Genomic DNA, 14,636 nt, shown 5'->3' with positions numbered 1-14,636 from the left:
GGAGGATTGCCAGGCTCAGGTGATCCTTCCACCTCAGCCTTCCGAGTAGCTGAGACTACAGGCATGTGCCACCATGCCCGGCGTAATTATATATATATATATATATATATAATATTTATGTTACATATATTATATATTAGAGATGGGGGTCTCATCATGTTGGGCAGGCTGGTCTTGAACTCCTGGGCTCAAGTGATCCTCCCACCTCGGCTTCCCAAAGTGCTGGGATTCTAAGGCCTCACCACTCCTGGCCTGCCATGCTCTTTCTTTTTATAATTTGATTGAATCTTACTAAGAGGTCACCATGAAAATCTCTGCTAACTTCCTGACCTTTAAGCCTCACCCTCCTACCCACCTCAGCTCACTCCCTCATCCTCCAATCCAAAGAGCAGATTCATAAGGAGAGGAAGGATTTTCCTTTCTGCCTCTCCATTCCTTTGTCTAAAAGTATGATTCATTGACTTCTATTTTTAACTTTCTGCTGGTTTGAGTTCTCCCATCTTCTTGACCCAGAGGAGGAAAGGGAAGAGGTGAAAGTGTTTAGAACGCTCTTTCAATCCCACAAGGCTCCAAGCCCTGCTGGGAAGACCCAGAGTGTAGGGGCGGAGGGGTTGGCCTCGGAGGCCTGACAGATTAGGGCGTGGAAGCCAGGCGGTCAGGGGGAGGCAGCTTCCGGTAGACTGGATGGGACTGAGGCAATTTTCCCGAGCTCTAGAGGGCAAACACCAAGTCCACCTCTGGACTAAGAGCTCCCTCCACAAAGCCAAGTCTGACAGGAGTCTGGTAGGGTCTCATCTCCAGTTTTCACCAAATCCACCACACCCCAGGACTCGGCCATCGCTCCCAAAGACCCTGGCTCTGGAGTTAGACCTCATGGTTGGAATGCTGGCTTCACAGTTTACCAGCCACCGGCTCTCAGGCAAGCTGCTTAACCTCCACCTCACAGGTTCAAGCGATTCTCCTACCTCAGCCTGCCGAGTACCTGGAATTACAGGCGCCTGCCACCGAGCCTGGCTAATTTTTGTGTTTTTAGTAGAGACGGGGACTTCAACATGTTGGCCAGGCTGATCACGAACCCTTGGCCTCAAGTGATCCACCCGCCTCGACCTCCCAAACCGCTGGGATTACAGGCGTGAACCGCGGCGCCCAGCCCCCGCTTAACCTCTTTAAACTTCAATTTTCCTTGTGTGTTAAGTAGGCATAAAAATACCACTACCTCATAAGGTGGTTTCTAGGAATGAATTAGTGCTCTGAAAGCATAGAGCAGTGGCTGGCACACAGCATACGCTCCATGTTATTGTTTACTAGCATGATTATCATTCGTATTTTCCAACCCAGCCGGTAAGAGCCGCCCCTACAATTCGGAGGGTACCAGGGAGAATACGAGCTCCCAGAGCCTCGGCTCGAAGCGCCTTGCCACGTGCGGCCCCTAGAGGGCGCCCGGAACTCACTCGTTCTGGGTTTCTGTGCCCAAGTCCTAGGTCTGGCTCCCACTTCTGCGTGGCTGCTGAATCGCTGCGACGGCCTCCAGCTTTTGGGTCTTTTGGCTCCTCCCGCAGAAACCAAAGAAATGTGGGCAGAAAATGGGAGAGGCAGGAGCAGCTCCCACCATAGCCTTTTCCTAAGGAAGCACACAGTGGCAGAGGGCCTTGCACCCCTTACAAACTTCTTAAACACAAGAAGGCCAGATTTCCCAGGCTTTGGGGAGGCAGCGGCGGCCGCTGGACCTTCTGGGCCTTGCTAGGGTCCTCAGTCATTATCTAGGGTGGCCGCCGCTATCCCCAAGCTCAGCCTCAGGCACATGGGGTTCTCCCGCCACTGGAGCTGCCGGGATGGAAGCTGAAGCCGGCTCCTAAAGCAACCCCCATCCACAGGCCAGCTGGAAATGGAGTTAAATCCTCCTCTGTAGCGGCTGGGGGAGGAGGGAAAGAGAGTAGGGGTGTGGGGATAACCACCTACAGGAGCTGGCCTGGGGGGGTGTGAGCTTGTGTCAGCACTAAAGGTGTGTGCCTGGCACTGCACACTTGTTGCTCTTCTTGTGTAACACTGCACACCCTGATTGTTGCATAGTTGGAGGAGGTGTGTGAGGTTGTACCTGGCAACGCAGGCCGTGAGTGGGGCATGTGAATTGTACTCACCCCTCAACAATACAATGTGGGCACCCCATCACTCCCTGGAACTCACCCAGCTCTCCCTCCTCCCCACCTCCCACCCCTCATTCCCAGGATGCACACCTACCTGTCTTTGGAGTCTTCTCTGAGCTCCTTGGAAAACCCGACCTGACTCCAGCCTCTGCTCAGCCTGTTCCTCTCAGATTCTCCAGCATAAGAAATCCAGGTGAGCGTTCCCCAGTGGGAGGGACTTCCCTGGGCCAATTAGGCCAGGGCTGAATGGGGGCAGGAGGCAATGGATGGGCCCTTTTGAGCCTCGTGGGGAACTTGGTGGCAGCTCTTGCCAGTTGCTTGGCAACAGCCTGGCTGGGGGACTTCAAACTCTGAGCTGATCTGGAGGGCGTGGGGGCCCTGGGAGGGACCACGACTGGGGGGCTGTTGAGAGTGACACACACCTGTGAAAGTGGGCAGGGGGGCAGCGGGAGGGGCAAATCATGAGGGAGGAGGTCTCCTCAGGCACCTGAACTGAGGGACCCTCAGGGCAGTCCCAGGAAGCCTCCCGGCTGCCCTGCAGCATAGCTGCTGAGTCCCAGCTGCTCCAGCTGGCTGGAGGGCCTTGCTTAGTTGCCTGAAGCACCTGAAACCTATCTTGCCCACCTGCAAGTTACTTGCCCCACACGCAGGGCACCCATCTGAGTCCTGTGCCCAGGGCAAACCCTACAGTTGCCTGGTAGTGGAGCCACGACAGGGCAGTCAGTGCTCAGGAGATGCCACACAGCCCCCAAGTACAGACGCGGCCACACAAAGCCGCTATTATAGTTAACAGGTTGAACCAGATTATCTGCGTGCCACCCACCGCACTGCACAGGGCCTCCAGGACCCCAGCTCTGCCTGGGTTCCTGAGGCCTCTCAGGCCGCCACCCACTCAGTCACAGGGCCAGGTCTGAGCGGCAGGGCTCACAGGCCGCAGGAATTTGGTGATTGCCGTCGGTTCTCTCAAGCCGAGAAAGGAAGTGGGCCCTTCTGCCTGGGCAGGTTAGTTAATTCCCCTTCTCTCCCGGCACCTCTATACACAATGATTCCGATCGTTTCTTTTCTATTTTTGAACAGAGACCGGTCATTTCGGGAAGGGGAGGTGGGAGGGAGAGTTTCCAGCTTTCAGACGTGAGTAGTTGGCCGGACTGTGACCCTCGCCGCACTCCCCCGCCCCCACCCTCCACCCCACCTGGGACGGAGATTGCCAGTCTAGCCGCCACCCTGGCCTTTCTCCCCGGCTGCGGCGCTCGGCGGACGGCGGACGCGGGATCCGCCGAGATTCGGTCTAAACGAATTCCGGGCGGAGAGGCAGGGGTCCTGCGTGTCCCGCTGCGCCACGGGTCCCAGCGTCCCCGGGAGTTTGGCACCCCCGGGAGGCCTAGCCCAAAGCCGGGAGCGTCAGCGGGATCCCGCTGAGAGCGCGCGATCTGGGGCCCAGGTGGCCGAGCAGCGCCGGGAGCAGGCTAGCGGCATCCGGGAAGCACAAACGCCGCCCGGGGCCCAGCGCTGGGATTGTCCCGACCTGTGGAATGTCCGTTTCGGCGCGTGTCCCGGACGAGCTGGGCAGGGTCGGAGAGCTGCGGGACTGAGGGCTCCGTCCTGCACGTGCTCCCCGCGGTTACTGTGAGCCTAAGACAGTCCTGAAGATAGGGGGAGGTAGGAGGTGTTTCGGGGGACAGGAGTGTTGGGCCTAACTTTGCTCAAGACGGGGTGGGAGAGGAGGCGGAGAGCCGAGGTTGCGGAGCCAGCTAGGGGCTGCGGTGTTTGGACCGGCCAGCCGCTCTCTACCCAACCCCAGTTCCTCTGTTGGGCAATCTGTGTCCAGAAAATGCTCGGGGGTCTTCGGACACAGCAGCCTCTTGAGGTGGTCTTGGGGAATTGGGAGGCGGGAAGAAGGCTACAGTCTCCCCTGGGGTCTTTAGGCTGTGAAATCGCGCCGCCCGGAAACTTTGACCTTGAGTCCCAAAGAGGAGAGAAACCGCACCCCGCGAAGCAGCGAAGAAGGCGCGGGCTCGGTGGCTCCAGTCCTGCGGGAGCTGAGGGTCAGCAAACCTGACCAGGTAGAGGGAAACGACTTCTGAAGTTCTGGAGGCCATTTCTGGATTTTGCACGGCCTGGCGCTGGGTGCCAGGGCTGGTGAATGCCGGAGGCCTGCAGCAGACCCGGCGCTGTCGCCAGAACCTTCTCACTAGGCCCCACACAGCTGGTCAGGGACCGACCTGAGCACTCGCGGGGCCTGTGGGGATGGGGCGGAAAAGCTGGCCGCTGTCTTCGGACCCTGACCCCTCCTCTCTTTTTCTTGTTCTTTTCCTTCACCTCTACACAAAGTGACAGAAGCCTCCTCTCTTGCGGGTGTCCCAGGGGACCACAGATGAGGGGGTGGATGACCAAGCCCACCCTCCACTCAGCCGAACTTCCCCATGGGCTGGCTTGAGTGGGAGGTTGCTGTGCTCACGAACTGAGTCACAGCCCACGGCTGCTGGGCAGGGACAGGGATGAGAGACGGTGGCTCTGACGGTGAAGGCGGCTCCCCACCCTCAGCCCCTGCACACAGCTACGCAGAGCTTCCAATGCCCCCCTCCCCTGCCCCACGAACTGGTTTCCATCGGAAAAGTTCTCTCACTCTCCCAATCCAGAGAAAAAGCTCTTAACCCTCCATTTCAACTCACCCCTAGGGTGATGAGTTCTCTAGACCCTCCACCATCCAGCTTCTTCCAGAAAAGTGGACCCAAGTCAGTCTTGTCTAGGATAGTTCGAATAGGCTGGGACTAGATGTTATGGCTGTGTGCCTGTGTACTGTGGCCGCTGGTCTGACAAGGGTGGTCTGGGGGCTCCCTGGACGTCCCTAGAAAGTCACTTCTTTAGATCCCTCCTAGGCCAGGCTAGTGCTAGGAGCTGGTAGGTTCCACTTAGATCACCAGAGAGGATCCTGACCCTAATTCCTGATTCAATGTGCCCCAGTCTCTGCAGCTTGCTGGGTAAGCGTCTAGAGGCCCAGAACTTCAGCAGATGTTGGTCTCAGCACAATGTATCTGCATATTACACATCAGACTCCCACCAACACATACACCATTAGCGCACAATTACACACACTCATACACAACCACACCCACCCACCTGCAATGACTGTCTCCCCCAATGATCCACACTTCCCACTACATTTCCTCCCCCAATTATATTCTGTCACACACAAGTAAATGCAGGGAAAATGCATAGCTCACACATGATTACATCTCACACAAAATTACACCCATACAATTAAAGATGATCCACTTCACAAGCAATCACATTTAACAAAAATAGATTTACAAAGAGAAACTAATATTCTCCCAAACATTTAACACCATTCATACATCGTCACCAAAATGGTTGATTAGACAATTACCCAAAAAGAAACTCACATTGAGCACATGGTTACACACACACATCATTACAAGCCTGTGCATACAATGATAGTTTCGATTTGCAACTTAAGCAGAAACAAGCATTTACATCAAAGAATTGCAAACACAATTATACACTTGGATACCATTATAAATATTCACTATTGGTAACATCCTGATTGCTCACATTATCACACACACACACACACACACACACACACACGCACACACGCACGACTCTCACACCCAAAGAAATTACATCCTCTCAGGCACTGGCAATCCCAGGAGAGCCTGGCTCTCCCTGCTCTCCTCAACTCTGCTTTCTCTCCATCTGTCATTCTCCTTTCTTCTCTCCAGAGCCTTAGGGTCCTGTCCCACAACTGTCTCTCAAATTCAGGTACCAAGGGCTGCCCCGGAACCATCAGCTCTCACCAAACCCAAGTGGCTGAAAGACGCTGGGGTCTGCAAGGAGCAGGCAGCCCTTACTCCGGATACGGAGGCTTTTATTTATTTTTCCACATAAATTACACAAGCACTTTATAAAATGGTTACACAGAAAACACCTTATAAGTGCATAACTTAACACTCCACCCCAAACGGGATCCGGAGAAACGGGCTGCATTTATGTGAAAACCTGTCTGTGTGTACCTGGGTTGGGCTGGGATGTGTGGTGGGGGCTTGGCAGACCAAGTGAGGCTGTTGTGGCTGTTGTGTATGGGGTAGTGTGTCACATTGCGGCCAAGGCCTTGTGTTTGTGATGGAGGGAGTGCTATGCTGTTCAGGATGAGTCTGCGTCACCCCTGGCCTGTGCCTGATAGTGAGGTCCAGGGTGTAAACACTGTGACCCTGTGTACGTATGACACTCTGCCATAGATGCCCAAGTGTGGCTCTGGGGTGACACCATGAGGGACAGTGATATCACCTGTGTGGGCCTATGGGTTTCGTGTGTGATGAGAAGTGGGTCACAGAGAAGGAGTTTCCCAGGACAAATTCAGATGACAGCCTGGGACCCCAGAAGCTCTACCTCCCTTGCCTCTCTCTCTGGATCCCATATTAAAAATTAAAATAAAATGAAATAAAGAAAAGCAGAGATTTCTTAACAGTTCAGATGGGTGTGGGACGCGTCTGGGAGTGGGGTGCGTGTCCTTGTCCCTTGAGCTCTTCCACCGAAGAGAAAACGGTGTCAGCACAAATGCGGGGGCCCTTCGGGGCCTTGCAAGGGCACTGCTCCCCTCTGGGTGCAGTCTGAGGCAGAAAGGGGTGGGGAGGAGTCCTGGCTCTCAGGCCTCAGTGACCCCTGAGTGGGCCTAAAGTCCCACAGGGCAGAATGGACAGGCTCACTCGCAGGCCGACGCCACCGACGTGACGCTGGTGATTTTGGTCGAGTCATCAGACCATGGCTGCAGATTCTGCAGGGCGAACAGCGACGAGTTGTGCACGCACAGAGGGTCGGCGGGCAGCGGCTGTGCCAGGCTCTTCTGGAAGGCCTCCTGCTGCAACTGCAGGAGGATGCGGTTCGCTTGCTGCCTCTCTGCCTCCCGCTCCTCCGCAGTCTGCCGTCTGCACCAGGAACAAGCCGTTACTTGCCAGGAGCACCGACCCGGCTCCCGAGCGTGCCCAGATCCCGGTGCGTTCCCAGGAGATAAACTGAACGAGCACTGCTCGCCTTTGCAGTCCCCAGATCCAGCTTGGGCCCCTATAATGCATTCCCTTCTTTTGAGAGTCCTGACTCCGGCAAAGACTGGAAACCCCCAAAGTGGATGGAGCCAAGGCATCCCGAAGGAGCAGTGGGAAAGTCTGCAAGGCCCAAACAGCGGGGACTCCCCATCCATGCACAGTGCCCACACCCCGAAGACTTCACGAGGGGCAGCCAGGGGCAAGATGGCATCTTGTCTCCACCCAGCCCTCAGGGAGACCAGGTGCCATTCCAAGCCCGTGGGCTCTCACCCTACCCGAAAGTCCAGGGCAGAAAGGCCAGGGCCAGCGGCTCTGATCTGCTCGTCTCTTGCCTCCCTCTGTCTGCCAAAGTCTTGTAGGCCTTGCGCCTTCTGTGCGGAGCCCTGTGCCCTGCGGGGGCTCCTGCTGGACCCACTGGCTTCCTCTGAGGCAGTTCAGGGAGGCGATGACTCACTTATTCCATTTAATGCCGCCCCTCCACCCTGTCAACTGAGATCAAACGTCTGTCTCTAAGGTGGACAGACCTAATGGGAGTCTCCAGGGCCTTCAGAAGCAATTTGTAGGCGATCAATGAAGCCGTGCGAAGCCTGCAAGGGCCTCTTCCAGCAGCGGCTGCTGACCTGCTCTGGGCCGCCTTTTCTTGACTCTGTGACGCTTTCTGTCTCTCCTCTTTCCCTTCCCTCCTGCATTTCAAACGGCCTGAATATTTCTCTTTTATGCTTTGTGCCTTCTCTCTCTCGTTTTCTCTCCTCCCCACCCACTTCGTTCTCTCTGAATTAAAGGAATTTGTTTGAAACGAAAATGGTGGTTTCGGTCATCCATTGCTTTTCTTTATTATACATAAATAAGACTTGCGCAGGCTGCCTGTTTTTCTCCTTTTTCTCCTTGAGTGGTGTCCCTGTCCCTCCCTACCTCCGAAACTGGTTGTGTTGCTGTTACTCCCTTTGCCTGCCTCTGTCTTCCTTTCTCTGTGGCCCTCTCTCCGAGAGGCCTGCCAGGCTGCCTCCCCTCCCCTGGGCCCGCAGCCCTCAACAGGCTTTGGAAACCTGAGTCCCCCTAACCCCCAGCTAGCCCCGGCTCCCTCTATAGCGTCCCAAGGTCTGAGGCCGCATCCCCCACTCTTCCCCAGCGGCAGAAATGCTGGGGGGGGGTGCGGTAGACTCGCGGGGCCAGGGCTGCCTTTGTAGCCCGGAAGGCGGAATCCCAGGCAGATTCCTCGCCTTGGTTCAGAAAAAGAGGAAACTCCAATTCCTTCCTCCTGCCCCAAGGCCCGCCCGTCTCGGCGCCGCCGACTTCGCCCAGACTCTCCCGCGCTGCCCTACCGGGCCTGAGCCAGGGGAGAAACTCCGGCGGACAAGAGCCAAATGTGCAGGAGGGTGCAGGGTGCCAGAGTGTGGAACCGGAGAAAGCGACAGTGCGCGCGGAGAGGGAAGCTGCTTGGGAATGCGGGGGGCGCTTCAAGGCCTTGAGCGTAAATGTGAAAAACAAACAAAAAACCCAATGCGTAGTAACTGAAGTTGTGGCTATGGGATAAGGGAAAATTCTCTTTCTCACACACACCCATCTGCTCCTAATTGATTCCTCTTTCAGTGGGACCCGCGAAACCCCGCCGCAGCCGGCGCGGATTGATTTTCTCCTTACAGGGTAGGGACCGGCTGCGCAAAGGCCGGGCGTCTGGGGAGGAGGCCGTCAGGAGGGCCACGGTCCGGGGCCCCAGACGCTCTGCCGGGAGCCGGGTTGGAGCGCTGCAACAAGGTGCGGGCCGTTCTGCCTCCAGTCTCCGGAACAGAGCAGAATTCCATAAGCAAGAGTTGGCGCAAATACAAAGCTCCCCAGGACTCACAAAGCCCAGGAGCCCGGACTGCGTGGAGTGTACTAACCGGCCGGCCCGTTTGCCCTAGCGGCGGCGGAGACCTGCCGCGTCTACGCGGGCAAAGTGTGCCAGCCAAAGTGTGAAGCCTCTTTTAAAACAGAGCCAGGGCTCTTCAGCCCCATCCCGGCTACCGCCTCCATTGCTTCCATTTCCCCGCAAACCTAGCGGGAATCCGCTCCTCCAAAAGGATCGGAAACCGCGAGCGGAAACGAACCGAGAGCTGCCTGAGACCGCGCGGCTCGCGGGCGGTCGGCCCGCCCCGTTTGCTCACCTCCACTTTGTTCGCCGGTTCTGGAACCAGGTTTTGACCTGCGCGTCGGTCATTTTGAGCGCCTTGGCCAGGGCGGCGCGCTCGGCCGAGGCCAGGTACTTCTGGCGGTGGAAGCGCTTCTCCAGCTCGCAGATCTGCAGGCGTGTGAAGGACGTGCGCGGCTTCTTCTTCTTGGGGGGCGTCCGGTTCTGATAGGGGTGACCTATACGGCGTGTTACAGTGAAGGGTGAGAGGGCCACTGGAGCGGGAGACAGACAGACGGCAGAGGCAAGCGGCAGAGCGTCAGGAAGCGTCCCAGGCCCAACACCCCGCGAGTCAGCGAGCGCAGCAGTTGAACCCCAACGAGCAGGGCCGGGATCCTCCCGTTAGCCCTCACCGCCAAACCCACGGTGGGAAACGGCCCCCTCCTGCCCGCCAGTCCGACGCCGCCTCGCCACTACCACGGATGCCTCCCTAGCCCCGGGCTCCCACGAGCCCAGCCACCTCCCTGCTGCCCCTCCTCCAGGGGCAGTCAAAGGCAAGCTAATGGTCGCCCTCTCCTCCCTTCAGTCAGCCCAGGCCTTCAGGCTCAGAGTAAGAGGCTCGAGCCCTTTTAAGGCCCTTGACTCTGGAACCCGACCTGAGCCTCCATCCACAGCAGCACGCACCAACACAACATGCGATGGGGCCGAACCCACACCTCTATACACCCGAACAGGACCAGACAAGCACAGGCACGGGACAAGCACACAGGACACAGAGCAACACAAGGCCACAGCCATACACTCGCTCAAACCTCCTTCATGCCTGACACAGTATTAGGGTCCCAAGGTAGACCCTAAGCAAGTACCTTTCACCAGAGGCCCAGGACTAGTGGAGTCCGAGCTTCCGATTCCAGCAGAGCCCTTCAGCACTGGCCTGGCCTGGGTGGGGAGTGGGATGGGCACCAGGCCCTGCTGCCTCAGGCCAGAGGAAACTTGGGTTGGGACACTGGGGCCCCTGGAGTGAGGGCCCTTCCTGACCCGAGACCCAAGCAAAGGTTATTCCTCTGAATCCCAGCTCCCACCTCACTTCTGCCGTGGCCCGAGTCTGGTCAGAAGCTGCCGGAGCAGTTTCTCTGGCCATGCTGCGGCCTGGAAGAGAAGCAGGGAGCCAGGGGTGCCTTGGGGTCTCCTGGCCCACTGTCTAGCTCTCAGCAGCTTCTCCCAAGTAGTTGTGTACACACCCCACCACTGTTGGGCCCTTGAGCCTGGGGACCACCCCCCCAGGAGTTCCTGTCTCTGCCAGCAGCGGCTGGTGTCTCCTGCCTCTCCTCTCTAAGGCCCAGCTGGCTAACCGGGGCTCAGTTTGTGGTTGCTTCCCAGCCCCGGATGGCAGGATCCGAGGATCATGGTCTAGGATCCAGGGAACACCAAGGGGAGCAGGAAGTGAGAATAGGGGAAGGGACCGACGCTAGAGGGAATGCTGAGTGCCCAGAGCGGAAACAGGAGCCAGGACCAGCGGAGGAAGGCAGGAGCAGGCAGCAGAGAAAGTGGCAGCGGCCACCACCTGGTACCTAATGTCCTGGGAGTAGCCCTGCTGCCAGCGATCACCGGCCTGCTGGTGCATTATTGCCGCCCAAGATAACAGGGCTGGGCCCCGGGGTAGGACACCCAGCTGGGGCAGAACGAAAATGAATAGCTAGCTATCCCGGGGCGGCTATGCCCCAGTTCCACCCACCCAGACGAAGCCTGCTATCCGGAAAAAAAGGGCCTCTGGCTCTGCTGATTTTCTGGGGCCTCCACTGGGCCTGCAACACCACAGGCACCGGAGCTAGGAACGCGAAGTGCATGTGTGTAGGGGGCTAGAGGTGGGGGAACCTGTTATTTTCTTGTGTCTGATCCTGGGGCTCGCTTCTTGGGTCCTAGAACAGCAGCCAGGACAGAAGAAACTGTTCTCATTGCACCCTTTTCTCGGAGATTCCCAGGCCTGGAATAGCTGGAGAAGGTGGTCCCGAATCTATGGCCTCCTTCTCTCTGCCTGACTGGGCCCATGGATCCTGAGAGGGAACCAGAGAGCTTCTCTGAGCAGGAGTCCGTCGGGGGACAGAGAGGGGTCCAGACTGGGAGAACTCTTCAAGCATGGCGATTCCGCGATGTAGAATCGGGCGGGCGGCTCATCTTGGGGAAAAGCGCGAAGAAGAGCTGGGCGACCTGGCACGCAGAACCAGCTTTGAGGAGACACCCGGCGGGAAAGGGGTAACACGGAGCCCGGGCCACGGCCAGGCGGGGCGAGCGCGGGCCGGACTCACCTGTGAACCTGTCCTTTGTGTATCTGCGGTTACTCTCCATCCAGGGGAAGGTGAGGCCAGTGAGGTTGTTGACGCCCGGTACGGCAGGCACAGAGGGCACGGTGGGCAAGCCGGTGGCCAGGGGCTGGGGGTGGGCCACGGCTCCGGCAAGCGGCCTGTGTGCGGGCACCCGGATCACTCCCGCAGCGCTGAGTGCTCCCGCACCGCCGCTGCTGCCGCCGCCGCCACCAGGACCCGGGCCGCCCGCCAAGGCCATGTTCACGTTGTAGGAGCCGGCCAGCGGACCCATGCTGCAGGCGCCGCCGCCGCCTGCCGGGCCTCCGGGGCCGCCGGGGCCTCCGGGGCCTCCCGGACCTCCAGTGCCATAGGCTCCTGCGCCCCCAGCCCCCGCCCCAGCCGCGGAGCCCCCTCCGCCGTAAGTGTAGGCGCCTCCGACCAAGCAGCCAAGGCCATATTCTCCGTCCTGGAGGCGCGAGGCGGGCCCCATGCAGCCACCCTGGTCCGGGCTGTTGAGGATCTGGTCGATGCCGAAGCTGATCGGCTCTGCATGGCCCGGGTGGAGGTGGTGCGGACCCAGGTGCTCCATGCTGGCCCCGGCCCCACTGGGGGGCCCGGGCGGCGGCGCTCGCTGCGCTCGGCTCCGGGGGTAGCTAGCAGGGGCGCGGAGGCAACAGCGGCTTCTAGCTGCGCCGAGACTTGGAAGCGAAGTGCGCAGAAGGGCTAAAGTAGGAGGGGGAGGGGAGGGAGAGAGGGGGCGCCGTATTTTTCCCCTCTCCGGCTTCTCCTTCCCTGCTCCAGTTGCTCGCTCGCTGTTGACTCTGGGACATCAATCACCAGGCGAAAAAGCCCAGTGCGAGCGAGCTTCGCGGTTTCGGCCGGGTCTCTCCATTGGCTGTGAGCGGAGAGGAGCAGGGTGAATGACAGCGCGGGGGAGGGGAAGGGAGGGGGAGAAGAAGGCCAGGAGCCCAGGCATATACAGGAGCCAAAGATAGAGGGACGGAGACCAAGACTCGGAGTAGTTCTTGAAGAGAGAGAAGACGGGAACAAGGAGAGGCTTAAAAGGAAAAGGAAAAACAGGAAGCGACTATTCCCAGAGACGGACAGACAGGCATATCTAAAGAGGGTGAAGTCAGCTGTCTTCCCGGCCTGTTGGGAGCCATCCCCCACTTTCAACTGGGCCAAAGGAGTCCAGCCCACCAGGTTTCTGAGGAAGGGATGTCCCTGCCCAACTGGAGAATCTCCCCAAGGGCTCAGCTGGGAAACACCTGTCACTCAACCAGGAGATTTACTCCAAACTTCAAGTCCAGCTTGTTAGAAAGTAGAAGATTGTCTACTCCCCAGGTATGGAGCCCAGGCCCTGAGGCAGGACGGTGAGTTCAGGCTTGTCCTTCTTTAAAACACAAGCCTATGAACAACTGACTATATGTTATAAAAATCAGCAACCACCCCCCAACTCAGCATTCTTAGAGAAATTCAGGAAGGGAGCATTTCCTGAAAGGCAGGCACAAGTCAAGAGGGTTGGTTTGGAGCCTGCTTCCAGGGTGCCCATGCCTCAGCATACCCCCTTCCTTTTAAATAAACAGTTGCCTCAAGAAGCAAAATCCTACCGGCTTTGAAAGAGGCAATTCCTACAATGTTTAAATGAATTCAACCAGATTGCTTTCCACCTAACAATTAGCCCAGGGTTGGCTATTCCAGGCAAGAAGCCTGTCTTGGTGTGTGTTATTTTCTTCCTTTTGGAATCTTGGGAGGGAACCGTAGGGGCTTAAGGCCTTGGGGGCTAGGACTGGTGGGACTAGGATCAGGGAAGTGCATCCAGGACAAATTTAGGCCTTTTCAACATTTTGCCAGTGGCTGTCTGGCTGAGAGCCCGAGAGAAAAGGAGGAAACTCCCTTTTTCTTCTTCCTCTGTTTCCCTTCTCCAGTAGAAAATGTTTGCTACCTTTTAGGAGCCAGCTCTGGGAAAGGCACAGGTTCTATTGCTTGGGATCTATTTCTGGTCCATTTCACTTCAGTTTCAGATTAGGTCTTTGGGTAGGTCCTGTTTCTATCTGGAAAGATGCTAGAATGTGAAGGCTCACATTCTCTCCTCATCAAGTCTCATTGAAATCTGTTTGCTTTGGCCATGTCTGTCACCTCCACTTGAAGAGATCTTCTTGGAGGCAGAGAGTGGCTTATTCATTTCTGTTCTCTCCTGAAGAATACAGCCCCAAACAACAAAACGTGTTCATTTTGGGTGAATAACAAATGAATATATCTCTTTATCAATAATATTTATTGAGTACTTTACTCACTACGTGTCAGGCACTGTTCTAGGCATGGGGGACATAGCAGTGAACAAAACAAAGGTCCTGACCTCATGAAGCTTACATTCTGTAGAGGGCGTCAGACAGTAAGCAAGGAAGCAAATACAACAAGCCAGATGTTAGTAAGTATTATGGAGAGCAATATGAACTCTACACCAATCCTTTGAGATGAGTATTCTCCCTATTTTACAAATGTGAGGAAAGCACATTTCTGAATGGCCACGATTGCTGGGAATTAATATGGAGGAGCTAGATTCAACTGGCTTTGGTTGGTTAGCCTAGAAACCCAGGTGCTGGTTGGAAGTTCTGTGGGGAAAACCTTGTCTAAGCTCCAGCCAGGTGTACAAAGACCCACTCAAGACAAAGCCAAATGTGAAGTTGGTAGTTGTTTGCAAACGCTAAGCAGAAACATGAGAGGGCTCCGCTCCCTCGCCAGTTCTCTTCTTCCCACTTACCGAATCCTGGTACTACACCCCTACCTAGAGAGTTCCATAACTTACTTTGGAAGCTGTCTGAACCTGAATGGATCTCTTCCTGCCTCTTATCTTGAGGGAATTAAATTGTTTTACAGAAATAAATTATTTACTGAAAAACAGCTTTGTGCCAGGTACCACACCATACATATCTCATTTAAGACTCATAACAATCCTGTGAAGGCAATAGAAATGTCCCAGTTTTTTGTAATTGAGTGAATTGAATGAATGTTAATG

General features: G+C 56.6%; 1 protein-coding gene and 1 long non-coding RNA gene across 3 annotated transcripts in view; one reads left to right on the top strand and one right to left on the bottom strand.

Moving 5' to 3' along the window:
* The first annotated feature begins 2,569 nt into the window (after positions 1-2,569).
* Positions 2,570-14,636, top strand: part of LOC120362535 (uncharacterized) — a 54,277-nt gene continuing 42,210 nt past the window's right edge. Inside the window, exon 1 of one of the 2 annotated variants that reach the window (XR_005578408.2) lies at positions 2,570-3,146. This is a non-coding gene — a long non-coding RNA (uncharacterized LOC120362535). Of the gene's footprint in view, positions 3,147-12,601; positions 12,991-14,636 lie in introns of those variants that run through there. The other variant, XR_012512921.1, reaches the window with a different exon arrangement.
* On the bottom strand, positions 5,288-12,636 carry TLX1 (T cell leukemia homeobox 1). Its single transcript, XM_039465261.2, has 3 exons — positions 11,621-12,636; positions 9,352-9,553; positions 5,288-7,090 (listed from the first exon to the last, which is right to left on the bottom strand). The coding sequence occupies exons 1-3, from the start codon at positions 12,204-12,206 to the stop codon at positions 6,868-6,870; spliced, it is 1,011 nt and encodes a 336-aa protein (XP_039321195.1). The 5' UTR covers positions 12,207-12,636; the 3' UTR covers positions 5,288-6,867.

Source organism: Saimiri boliviensis, chromosome 12, assembly GCF_048565385.1.
Source record: "Saimiri boliviensis isolate mSaiBol1 chromosome 12, mSaiBol1.pri, whole genome shotgun sequence".
Classification (NCBI taxonomy): domain Eukaryota; kingdom Metazoa; phylum Chordata; class Mammalia; order Primates; family Cebidae; genus Saimiri; species Saimiri boliviensis.
This window is presented reverse-complemented; position numbering and strand designations above follow the sequence as displayed.